The 13,304-nt window shown below is 36.4% G+C and overlaps 2 protein-coding genes across 2 annotated transcripts; one reads left to right on the top strand and one right to left on the bottom strand.

The window, feature by feature from the left end:
* Positions 1 to 309: 309 nt before the first annotated feature.
* On the top strand, positions 310 to 820 carry LOC110116313. Its single transcript, XM_020849846.2, has one exon. It carries the CDS (start codon positions 356 to 358, stop codon positions 614 to 616), a length of 261 nt encoding a protein of 86 aa, XP_020705505.1. The 5' UTR covers positions 310 to 355; the 3' UTR covers positions 617 to 820.
* Positions 821 to 10,494: 9,674 nt separating this feature from the next.
* LOC110116310 lies at positions 10,495 to 10,938 on the bottom strand. The gene has a single exon (XM_020849842.1). The coding sequence runs from the start codon at positions 10,936 to 10,938 to the stop codon at positions 10,495 to 10,497; it is 444 nt and encodes a 147-aa protein (XP_020705501.1).
* Between the last annotated feature and the right edge of the window lie 2,366 nt (positions 10,939 to 13,304).

Below are 13,304 nucleotides of genomic sequence, written 5' to 3'. Positions count from 1 at the left end.
AGCAGTATTGAGTTCAGTACTGAGCAGTATCGAGCTCGATACTGTTTGGTACTACTCAGTACCGAGTAGGAGGAAAATCGAGCTCATTGGAGCCTCGATATCGAGCAAATTGTTGACATAGCGTATTCTAATTGATCTCCAGATGATATTTTGGCGTCAGCACAAAATAATTTTTCGCATTTTATTGCCACCATTGGCTGATTGGAGGGGTACCAGGCCCATCGGGCCTGCACGGCCCAAGCCGCTAACCGCTTCATCACTCAGCGGGCTCCCCTTCGTCAACTCTTTCTATCCTTCAAATTACACGTGCCCTCCCTTGCATAGAACCTGACGAGATTGAGACAGAGAGAGAAAGATGAGTGAAGAACAGCAACAGGGGAAGAAGCAGATGGATGCGAAGGGAAAGGAGGAGCTTCCGCTGGAGAGCAGTCCGTACGTGAACTATTCGGATCTGGAAGACTACAAGCAGAAGGGTTACGGAACTCAAGGCCATCTCGAGCCCGTCGAAAACTCTCGCACCGGCGGCGCCACCGAGGGACCGACCCTCTCCGGGAGCGACCTGTCTCGTGCTCAGGCCGAAGCCGTTGAAAACAAGAATCGCCATGGCCCCGTCTAGTACTTATACTCTTTCTCATGATTGGTGCAATAAGTCTTTTATAATTTCCGTTTTAGTGGATTTTTTGTGGGGTCAAGCTTATGAACTTGTGTGATTTGGTATATTCCTTTTTATTTGCTGCTTTTGAACTTGTAATAACGCACATGCAATTTGGGCACTAATTTCGTGTTTCATGACATGTGAATGGATTTAGGGTTATATGAATTTTCGGGTAGAAATAGTAATTTTCTAGGTAGGGGCTGTACAGATACAAGTAGGATTTCTTAAATCTTGTAAAAGTAGTTTTAGTAAATCCTAAGGGGCTGTTTGGTAGCAGGATTTAGGCCGGATTTGAGGCGGATTTGAGAGAAATCCAGCCAAACGGCCTAAAATGCAAAACCAAATCTCACGGCAAATGAAAGCCATAGGAAAATCTGGCCTTTTCGTGCTAAATCCTGGATTTCCGAAAGCCTATTTTTTGACGGATTTATGAAATCCGTTGGCTCGAGAGGAAGAGTCTGCTCGTTAAATCCGTTCTATTGCCAAACAGTCACACAGGATTTAATAGAATTTATCATAAATGTTACCGAACAATTTTGTGGATTTAGGCTCCTCAGTAATTCTGAAATTCATAGTTAGCATATTTATGAAATCCTACTTAAATCAAATCATGGGTGCTACCAAACAGCCCCTGAATGTCTTAAATCATAAAAACTGTTTGATATGATAGATGTTAAGTTTGACTAAATCATAATAAACTGTTTGGTAGACATTTTCAACATTTAGTATTTAAATGAAGAAGAAGAAAAGGCACAATAATGATAAGTGATGTAAATCTTTTAAATCTTATTTACCCTAAGATTTACTAAATCTGACATTTAGTATAAAATTAATGGAAAATGATATTAAGAAGTTTCTAGGATTTATATGGCTTAAAAATTGTTCACCAAGATATAGTCGAGATTTTGCAGCCAAAAAATTTACTTGGCTACCTGCAGATATAGAACATGTTTTAGAAAATGATGATTTTATTTTTTCTTCTTTTGCTTGTAATTACATTTGAGAGATTTTGGAAGTTCATATAGAATTTAAATCAATATAAAAATTTTAACCATATCCAACTAAATGACACAAATTAATAAATTCTTTGCTTTTACTAAGCATTTTATATAATTTGTTTATGGGCGTGTAAGTAGAGGCGGAGCCTTAAATTTTTCTTAGTGGGGATATAAATTGATAAATTAAAAAATATTCTTAATATTTTTCACCAAGGCCTAAACCCTAAACATAAGCAGTTTTAAATGTTTTTGTTAGAGTTTTAATATGAAAATGATGAACTATGTGCTAATAAAAAACTTACAAATAAAAACATCTACTATAATTTCTCCCCCAAATCTTCATACTTTCTCTCGACTCACCTTCCACACATTAGGAATATCTTAGTCATATTTGAAACAAATATTTTTTTTTTTCGTGAAATATAATTAAAATTCTTCAATTAAAGTACTCCATCTAACATCGCTCTTTTGAAGCCTTGACTATAAAACTTTAACAAAATTCATGTTATTTATGTCTTTTTCCTTCTTTTGTAAAACTTAAGTTAGCTTCTTCCATTTCAACCATCCAATTTGAATTCTACTAATGATATGTGCATCTATTTCACTATCGTTTTGATATTATATAAACAAATTTATATCTAATCATGTAAATTGATTGATTTATATATATTTTTCTTTGTATATATATTCATGTATTTATGTCATCAATTTATATATTTGTATGTTGAGAAATTTATGTTACATAATATTTTGAATCCTATTGACATCTCTCTCTTATTTCCTCATTAAATGAGCTGATCAAATATCTTTCTAAATCTCTTTTTTTGTCATCTCTTTTATCTTCATAAGCAGCTTTTCTTTCCTAGTTATAAATCCATTAGCCTGTTAATGAGGAAAAGGACAAAAAAGCTTTAATATTTTGTTTACAACTCAAGCAATCTTCTCGATTTTTCCATGGCAATTCACGCACATCTCCTTGGCTGGTCTTCACGCGAGCCTCCTTAAGACCCCCTTGTAAACCCAGGAGCCTTCTATTCACGCCTGGGAATCGGGTGAATAGCAGTGGGCTTTAATCAGTGGCTGTGTGAAGAAGGGTATTCGATAATTCAGAAGACAAACCCTCGGGTGAATGATTGCTGACTTTGGGCCTGTTTGGACAGTTTTTTTGTCTATTTTATTTTTCAGATAATTACATTTTTATTTGACTATTATTTTTTTTGCTGATCTTTTGCTGCTTTTCAGAAATTATTGTCGTGGGATGTTTTTTGCAAGCATATCTATTAATGTGTGAGAGTTGTAAAAAATTTATTGTTTAATTTTTCAAAAAGAATATAACACATATATCAACTTTTTTAAAAATTATGTTTTCTATCATAGTTTTACAATTATCTTTATAAAAAGATGTAGCCGTCCCAAATAAATCATTAATCTATTAGGATATTAGTGAAAAGGAATATTATTATTATAAATTTTGAGTGGGCCATTTATACATCCTGAGATTTGTCAAAGGATGAGTTATCTTTGGATTCCATGAAGTTAGGAAAATATTGAAACTAGTCTGCTTTTATACAGGATATAAGCTATCAGTCTTAAATCTCAGGATGTATGATGTAGGTGCAGACGATTTATCATACAATTTTTTGAATCGTGGAGATGATGCAATAAATTATGGGGCTTAGTTTTCGTTCTTTTATGAGCTAGAATTTATACTTTTGCTTGTGTTAGTCTAGATTATTGTATATTAAAAATTGGATTTGTATCCATCCGGAATAATTTGGAGCAAAAGAGCAAAAAATACTTGCACAAAAGAAGAATAATTATACTCACCTAATAATTACCCCCAAGGTGGTGGAACAATCTTAATTTTAAGTAGGATTGTAAATGAATTGAGTTAAGCCGAGTGCTATTAGGGTCTTCCAACTAGTGACAACAATTGAAAAGACGAAATTTTGAGCTTGCCAGTGGTCCTAGTGAGAATATAGAGAGATAGGGAAGATGAACAAAATGAAAAATTATATTAGTTTTTGCGTAAGAACTTTTCTCCTCCTCACAACCATCCTTTATACACCTTTTTCACCGCCTTTTCATTTACATTCACTTAGCTTAAGGCAGTTGCACTGCCTTTCAAATAAAATTCTAACCACCTTAAAATGACTTTTTATTTACTTTTGTAATATATCTCTTTTTGGCTAATGTGGAAGCCACAGTGCCATGTTGGAGCTCTCCTCCCCCTTACCTTCAACAGTTGTTCTTATTCATTACCAGTTGTTTTTCTATCATTCTTTTCCTTGTCTTGGCTGTTAATGTTCGAATGATCTTGCCCTCAAGGTCGATGATATATAATTTGTTTGGTAGGTTTGAATTTTCCACACAAGTGGGGTTTTTTAGCTATAATTCATTCCATTAGACAGCAGTTTGCATTTCCTATTGTTAGACTCTGGGTATTTTTCGTAGAAAGAATGGTGATGGGTTGCGCTAGTGCTTGATTTGTTTATGTGTTTGTGGTAGCTATCCCGGCTGCCTTTCGAGACATTGCTAGTAAGCTTTAAGGGGGGAGATATGAAAACTGAAGCTATGATTGATAATTTAAATCTGTGTGAAACCAGTAGGTAGAAGCCGAATGACGTCTTTTCAAGAAAATTAAACATTCTACAAAGCAACTATAACTCTGACTGCTCCGAACATAAGAGTAATGACCACTTGTTGGAGTAGAATGACCTTGATGAATGTATGTCATTCTGCTTGGATTGCGACCTCGGAAGGAAGCAAGTGCAAGTTGCCGTTTAGTAGAATCAGTGATGTGAGCTCCATGCAGTGCTTCAACAGCCAAATTAATTTCTTCACTACACAGAATGGAGTATAAATCATTGAGATGCAGGGGCTGTAACTTAGTTCAAATGACAGTTTTAAAGGCATTATAGGATGGAGGTAGACCATTTAGTGTGTAAATAATTATATCTTCTGGATCAATAGAACTCTCAACAACATTAATGGTATCTACTTTCGCTTTTATCTAAGATAAATATTGGGTCATTTTAATATCTTTCGTGGTGAAATGATAAAAATTATTCTTAAGTTGAAGGATTCGAGAACAATTTGTAGACTACAATCTTTTATCTATGGTTAACCACACTTCATGACAAGTATCAAGATTTAAAACATAAGGTAGGAGAGATGAAGAAATATAGAGTCTAATGCAACTGTTAAATTTTAATCAATGAGCATCCATTGATTATAGTTGGGATTTGGAGAAGGTAAACCATGTGAACTGAACTTATATTTAATAGGTGGAGAAAAGTTTCCTTCAAAACCATTTTCTTTGAATACGTTGAGAACTTGAGATCTCCAAGTAGAATGATGATGGGGTATGAATAATATTTTTAATATTATTTATAAGAAATTTGAGCTAGTGGGAATCTGAATGTCTGACAGTTCAGAAGTTGTTTTAGCCATGAAGGAGTTGTAGTAGCCGACATTGTCAAAGAAAGCAGATAGAGAAAAGTGCTCTTAGGGAAGTAGGATATTGTTGTGGAGCATCAGCTTTGATATCATGATAAATTGCTTCTACCTGTATGAATATATCAAAAGTTACTCAGTAAAAGCTCACTAAAATGGGCTAGAGATATATACTAAACTCAAATTTATTGAAAATAAATGTAGAGTAGAGATCATTTACAATGATCAAAATAATTTTTGAAACAGGAGCGACGGACGAAGATGTCCAAAAAGATCTTCTCTCTCCTCTCTCTCTCTCTCACACACATTTTCTCTCCCCCCTTTTTTCCTTTCTTCCCTCACAAGAAAATGAAATGAGGGAGGGGAGGCTCAGGTGGTGAGAGATATTTATATTAAATATATAAAAATATTATTTTGTGTTTGGTGTCTGGCGCTAGAGACCACAACACCGCGGCGCTGCATGCTGAATTCAAAGTTACTATAGAATAGAGAAGATGACACTGCTGGGCTCTCCATCTCAGCGTCTCTGCGCCGTAATGCAGATTTTTATATTTTCAAATAAATTTATTTTATGAAATTTTGAGTTATTACATTAATAACATGTGAATTTGTCATGCAAATTCAACCCATAACTTTGGCAACAACTTCAAAGATCTTTATCAATTAAACTGGTTGTCACATATATTTACAATGTATTATAAGTAAAACAAATATCAACATAGCATTATATTAGAATTATATTACAAAATATGAAATAAAAAATATGAATTATTTTATGATGATTTATAGTGTGCTAGTGCTCATAATCACTTATGAAAAATGAAAATATGTGCATTTACAAGCTAACATATTAATGTGTTGTTAAAACAAACATATTCATTAATATCTTATATATATAATCTTTTATCATAATATCTTTTATATGTTATAAGTCTCCCAAGTTACCTTGAACAAGAGGAAGGTTTTCATCCTGTTAGCAGAGTTCAAAGACCCCCAAGTGAGTCATCACTCTATGCTAGAGAGTCCATGTTACACAAGCATGCATATTTTATATTTGTTCTAAGAAAGTGTTATAGCATATCTTCTTAGAGCTCAATGATCAAGCTTATTTCATATCAACTTATTATGATTTACATGGATATGATTTATTTCACATCAACTAAGATTAGATATGCATGGAACAAACTATATCATCACATGAAATATTTAAAGAGATTGGGATTGATGCATTAATTAGTATGGTAAAATTATCTATGCAACATACAAGATTTCAATATAAGCATAAATACATCTACTAATGTGTAAGACAATTTGAATATAAAAGGTATAATTAATGATCTACTAAATATTCAAGTAATCCACCATAAACGTCAATTATAGCACCCTCTAAAAATAAAAGTAGCAAAATTTTATGTTAGTATATCTTGATGCAATTTTTATATGGATGATGAGACAAAATATGTAATAGAAATGTCCCCCTCAAGCTTAAGGGAAAATTCTATATGATGGTGATGAGACCTACAATGCTTTATGGTGCAGAATGTTGGCCATTAAAATAGAAGCATAATACTAAGTTAAGTGTTGCAGAGATGAGGATGCTCAGGTCGATGAGTGGCTTTACCCTTAGAGATAGGATACAAAATGAGCATATACGTGAAAAGGTTGGAGTAGCTCCAGTGGAAGATAAGATTAGAGAGAGTCGCCTAAGATGATTTGGTCACATAAAACGAAGGCCTTCTGATGACCTGGATAGAAAAGTAGAGGTATTAGATTTGACTTATATTAAGAAAGGTAGAAGTATACCTAAAAAGACTTGGTTAAAAAATGTTAGAAATGATCTTTCTTTATTATATTTAAATGAGAATTTAACTTTTAATAGGACACAGTGGATAAATAGGATTCATGTAGCCGACCCCACAGTGGGACAAAGGCTTGATTTTTTTTTAAATTATTATTATTATTATTATTATTATTATTATTTTGACAAAGGCTTGATGTTGTTGTTGTTGTATGGTAAGATAAAATATCCAATATTTTAAGACATGCTTAAAGTTGGAAGACATTTAAAGCAAAAATAAAAAAGGACACTATTGATTAAATGTCTTAAATAAAATATATATCTATCTTCGAACTTTGAGTATTTGTCTTATGGCTCTGAATATTTTGTCCTACCATTTTGATGTGAATTATATCAGTATACAGGATATTATTTTTATTCAATACAAGTTATCACCTTGAAGTATTAACATTCAAATTCTAAAGAAAAACCATCAAACAAGCCCTAACGAAAAAAGCCTATATGTAAATAAAGAGCAATTATTATTACTGTAATAATTATAACATATAACTGAAATTAGAATCATAATCTAACACAAATGATCTATTCACAAATTAACCTAATCATTTATAGATTAACACAAGATATTTAATTGGATCAAACTACATGACAATACCCATTTTACTTAAGTTGTACGAAGCTGAAGATCTCAAAAGTGGAGATGCAAACAATTTTAATGAATAGAATATTCAACCTAGAAACTATATTGAGGTCAAGGGAAATAAGGAACTCGACTTGAGTTTTGATAAATTTTTAAATTGAAGTCAAAATTAAGAGAGTAAGAAGATGATGAGGTTTTGAAAAGATGTTAAAAAATAAAAATAGTGGCTCATTTCAAGATCATAAAATTTCTAAATGAAGGCTATCATGAAAAGTCTATAATGAAGACTATAAATATTTTTAGTGGTGATTAATTCTTCATATTAGGAAATGAAATATTTTCTATATAAACCTGTATAGTCCTCATTCATAAAACATCCCACTAATAACTCGTCAAGCTTGTAATAGGTTCTACATATGTGTGAAGATTCTATGAAATGTTAGTTCTTCTTTCTAGTTCGTAGTGAGTTATTGCCTCTCTTGGGTGTGGATTAGTTGTCAAATCTCATTATACTCATTTGTGTTCTTGTTTGTATCTTATACCTTTTTTTTCCTTCATAAATTTTGGAGCATCCACATAGCACCAGGATTCCTAACAATTGATGACAATAATTAACTTAATGAAAACTTGAGATTGTTTCGAGGTTGCAAGTGAGGGAGATATAAGAAGGATGACAATGATGATGGATAGAAGATGGATGAAGAAGAAAGCAATGGTAACTAGGGCAATACAATGACTACCCAAAGAATGCGATGAGAAGAGTACAATGATGAGAAGACTACAATTGCATGAAAATTGCCATGGCTCTCAGTGGTGAAGGAAAAATTTGTAAAGGGTAGCAGTGTAACTAACTCTAACTTCGATCTCCTATTTATTGCTACTAGAGACGGCCAGATGAGTAGGGCGATTGAGTTAGGTTAGGCTGAGTGCATGAAGTCAATTTGGGTTTGGTTTAGAACATCAATTAGGATTTATGCCAGCTTACAAAATCTTAAGAATTAAATTCTAAGATGCGTGTTCTTTTGTATTAGAGTTACAACATCCAATGGTTTGGGTAAATTTGTAATCACAGGTTGGATTCAAGTAGTTTAGTTCCAGTGCAATTACATTGTTGATAGTATCCTGCATTACTTTGTATGCTCTACTCCTGCTCGTCAGCTACACTTCATAGAAAACTATAGTTTAGGGTCTCATGCGCAAATCATATAGGTTAGATTTCAAATGATGCCGAAGCTCCGCCGAAGCTCCTCCGACGATCACCGAATACCTGCAATGGATGAAAAACAGAGGAAAACAACAATTGCAATAGCAAACTTTCTATAATATTCTTCAATGCTTCTCCTTCCGTCACACAACTATTTCTATCTTCTTGGCTTTACTACTAACAGCCCTACACATGGAAAGTACTGAAACTAAAGAAAGAGTATAGTGGAGCACATGCCCACTAACGAACTAAGAAGTAAATAGCATAACAAATATTAATAAAGAAAAGGGTAATTAGTTAGGACAACACTCATCTGGGCTGCACTCAAGGTTAGTATGAGTATGCTCTGCATCATTCGCCCCCGCTTTCAATAGAATCTGTGTCAACAAATTCAAAACTGGCATTACCGTCATCAGGGGGAGTATAAGAGTAAATATCAGCAACATTGAATTCTGTCTCCAGCTTTGTTAAAATGGCCACCCTTCGGCTCAGTGCATCTGCCACACGGTTTTGAGTACCGTTCTTGTGTTTCAGCACAAAAGTGAATTTCTGCAAAAAGATAATCCACCGGGCATGCATCCTATTGATATTTTTTTGAGAATTAATGTATTGCAATGCTTTATGATCACTGTTCAAAACAAAATCTTGATGCAATAAATAATGCTCCCATTGCTTTAATGCGCGGATTACAGCATATAACTCCTGCTCGTATACTGTCCATCGTTGCCATGTTGGACTCAGTTTCTCACTGAAAAATTCCACAGGCTTATTGTCCTGAGACAGAACTGCCCCAATCCCCACAGTGGAAGCATCAGTGTCGACCATGAAAGGCTTGTCGAAATCTGGTAGTGCCAACACCGGAGCAGTAGATAACGCTGCTTTAATGGCGTCGAAGCTCTTCTGTTGCTCTTCCGACCATGAGAACTGGGATTGCTTCAAGACATCAGTGATTGGTGCCATCACAATACTGAATCCGTGAATAAAGCGGCAGTAGAAATTCGCCAATCCGTGAAAACTGCGGATGTCAAAAAGAGATCGCGGCGTTGGCCATTCCACGATGGCAGTCACTTTGCGGGGATCCACCATAATTCTCGTAGCTGAAATAAGGAATCCTAGGAAAGCCACCTGTGTCAAAGCAAACTCACATTTGATAAGGTTGAGATATAGCTTGTTCTGTTTCAGAATTTCAAATATTGCAGTTAAATGTTTGATATGATGTTCCACCGAAGAACTATATACTAATATGTCGTCGAAATACACAACGCAACAATGATTCAGAACCGGCCTCAGCATGTCATTCATTAGATGCATGAAAGTGGCAGGAGCATTGCACAACCCAAATGGCATTACTTTCCATTCATACAAGCCCTGACGCGTCTTGAAAGCGGTCTTCCATTCGTCACCGGGACGAATTCTAATTTGATGATACCCGCTCCATAAATCAAGTTTAGAAAATACTTGAGCTCCCGACAGCTTGTCGTTCATATCCTCCATTCTCGGCATAGGAAACCTGAATTTAACTGTAATTTTGTTTATGGATCGGCTATCCATACACATCCTCCAGCTACCATCTTTCTTGGGCACCAGCAAAGTCGGCACTGCGCACGGCCTAAGACTTGGCTGAATCAGCTGCTTGTCTAACATTTCATCTACGATCTGCTGCAGCACTTTATGCTTATTCGGACTCATTTTGTAATGAGGCAAATTCGGCAGATTGGATCCAAGAACAAGATCTATTTGATGCTAAATTGTTCTCATTGGCGGCAGACCGCTTGGCAACTCCGGTGGAGCAATTTCAGCAAATTGCTCTAAAAGGGCATTAACGCAATCAGGGATGGTAGTTCCCTCAGGTGGGTTATTTTGCTCTTTGACAATCAGTGCCATTAAATGTGAAGACTCCTTCCAATCATTTAACAATACCTTCCCAGTTATAGCCACTAGCGACGCCTTAGAATTAGCGTTGTGAGCCTCCTGATCAGGATTTCGGGGCAGCAATCTTAGTCGTTTACCCTTCCAGTCAAAGGAATATGTGTTAGCTCGACCATCAAAGATTGCCCCAACATCGTATTTCCATGGTCTTCCAAGGATCAAATGACATACATCCATGTCTACCACATCACAAAGAACTTCGCTCGCATAATGCTTGCCGATGGAGAAAGCGAATTTGCACATGTCCGTCACTGCCATTTCGATTCCCTTTTTAACCCAACTTATTTTATACGGATTAGGACTTTTGGATGTTTTTAATTGTAAAGATTGCACCACCGCAAGGGAAATGACATTTTCCGTGCACCCCGTATCTATTAATACTTCACATAGTTTAACCATAATGGTGCATTTTGTTTTGAAGAGAGCATTTCTTTGAGTCTTGGTAGGACGCCGAGGAGCTAAGAGCAGTCGCCGAAGCACACAAAGAATGGGTTCTCCCTCATCTCCGACCACATCTTCAGGTCTTTCTTCAACTGTTTCGAAATCATCTTCTTCTCCTTCCTCATTTTCCCCTTCAGTAATTGCAGTTGTGCCCGCGTGGGGCACTCATTGGATTTGTGGCCTTGCTGAAAATATCGGAAGCATTTAAACGTATCCGGCTTAGCATACGGGTTGTCTTTCACTGGAGCTTTGCCCTTCAAATTGCCCCTTGGCTCAAATGCTTTCGGCACAGGTGTTGGAGGCGGTCCAGCAGTAGGAGAAGCGGCAATTGGCTTAGTGAAACTAGTAGGTGGGTGTTGAGTAGAATTCTTAATCGCTTCAGCGGCTGGTTCCCAATTTCTTCTGTTCTGCCGGTTGAGATGATGCCTTTTTTACTGTAATTCCACCTTCAGAGCATAGTTTACAGCTTGGGATAATGACCAAACTGCATTTAGCTCTAGTTTTTCTTGAATAGAATCCTTCAACCCGCTAACCTACCTCGCAACCAATTGGTTTTCGGATTCGTTGAGGTTGTTCCGGGCACTTAACCGATAAAATTCTTCGGTATATTCATTCACCGATTTGCTTCCTTGCGAGCAATGTTGGTACTGCACGTACAACATCTGCTCATAATCGGTTGGTAGAAAATGCCCCCGGAGTAATTGTTTCATGCGAAACCAGCTCCGAACTGCTCCCTTGCCGTCTCGCCGTCGGGATTGCAGGACTTGTTGCCACCACGCGCTGGCGCCCCCTTTCAATCTATAGACAACGTATTTCACTTGCTTTTCTGGACTAATATCCATGTATTCAAAGAAAGATTCGACTGATCTTTCCCAATCGAGATAGTCCTTGATATGCAGTCTCCCATCGAAGAAGGGTATGTCTAATTTAATTCGGAAATCTCCTTGTGCTCTGTCTCTTCCAGCATGCCTTCTCCGGTTCGGAATCATCTCGCCTTCGGACTCCGATTGTTCCACTGACCGAGCATGATCAATTTCTTCTTCCGAATCAGTCATCTCAGGTGCCCGATCGTTCCGTTGACGCTCTCCATCTACCATGAACCCACATCTCGCTGCCTGTCCCATGACCGGACCTGCTATTCGAGCGGCTTGGTTCCTGTCAAGACGAGCATTGATCAACCTCAACTCCCGGCGCATTTCCCCGAAGAAACGATGCATATCTGCCGCCATTTCTTCCGTCCGTCTCACCAGATTGGTGTGTCCGGCCCAAAGTTCTCCCAGGCTGTGTTCATCACCGGTAGCCACCCGATTACTTCCTTCTGCCATCCTTGCTCTGATACCAATATGATGCCGAAGCTCCGCAGAAGCTCCTCCGACGATCACCGAATACCTGCAATGGATGAAAAACAGAAGGAAACAACAATTGCAAGAAACAATGGAACAGTAGCAAACTTTCTATAATATTCTTCAATGCTTCTCCTTCCGTCACACAGCTATTTCTATCTTCTTGGCTTTACTACTAACAGCCCTACACATGAAAAGTACTGAAAGCAAAACAACTAACTAAAGAAAGAGTATAGTGGAGCACATGCCCACTAACGAACTAAGCAGTAAATAGCATAACAAATATTAATAAAGAAAAGGGTAATTAGTTAGGACGCCACTCATCTGGGCTGCACTCAAGGCTTGTATGAGTATGCTCTGCATCATCAAACCCATTACTTTATGTGGGAGCAAAGCTTCCATCCACTAAGGTTTCGTTTGGGACGATTTTTTGCTGCTTTTTAAAACAGCTTTTTAGTAAAAAATTAAAAATTTTGTACTAAAAAGTTATTTCAAAAAATAGTAAAAAATTGTCCCAAATGAAATCTATGTCAAGGCGGACAGAATATTATGTAAAGGTGTTAGGAAACTATCATTTCGGACTGACTTCTATATAAATGATTTCATTGCTGTAATAGTGACGACTTTAGAACTGTTGATGAGTCGTATAGAATATGATTCCTATCAGCTTTATTGACACATTTTTATTTATATTTTTTTCTACATCAGTATTTTCTGCCAATATCTTTATGAACGAATTTGTTTAAAAAAAAAAACAACTTGAAGCATGTAATTTGAGCTTTAGGACCACTTTTTCTAGAGTGGAACTTGCAGTGACTTTGTTATTTTGCTGGCCTACCT

This window comes from Dendrobium catenatum, unplaced genomic scaffold (genome assembly GCF_001605985.2).
Source record: "Dendrobium catenatum unplaced genomic scaffold, ASM160598v2 fragScaff_scaffold_601, whole genome shotgun sequence".
In the NCBI taxonomy this organism is placed as follows: domain Eukaryota; kingdom Viridiplantae; phylum Streptophyta; class Magnoliopsida; order Asparagales; family Orchidaceae; genus Dendrobium; species Dendrobium catenatum.
This window is presented reverse-complemented; position numbering and strand designations above follow the sequence as displayed.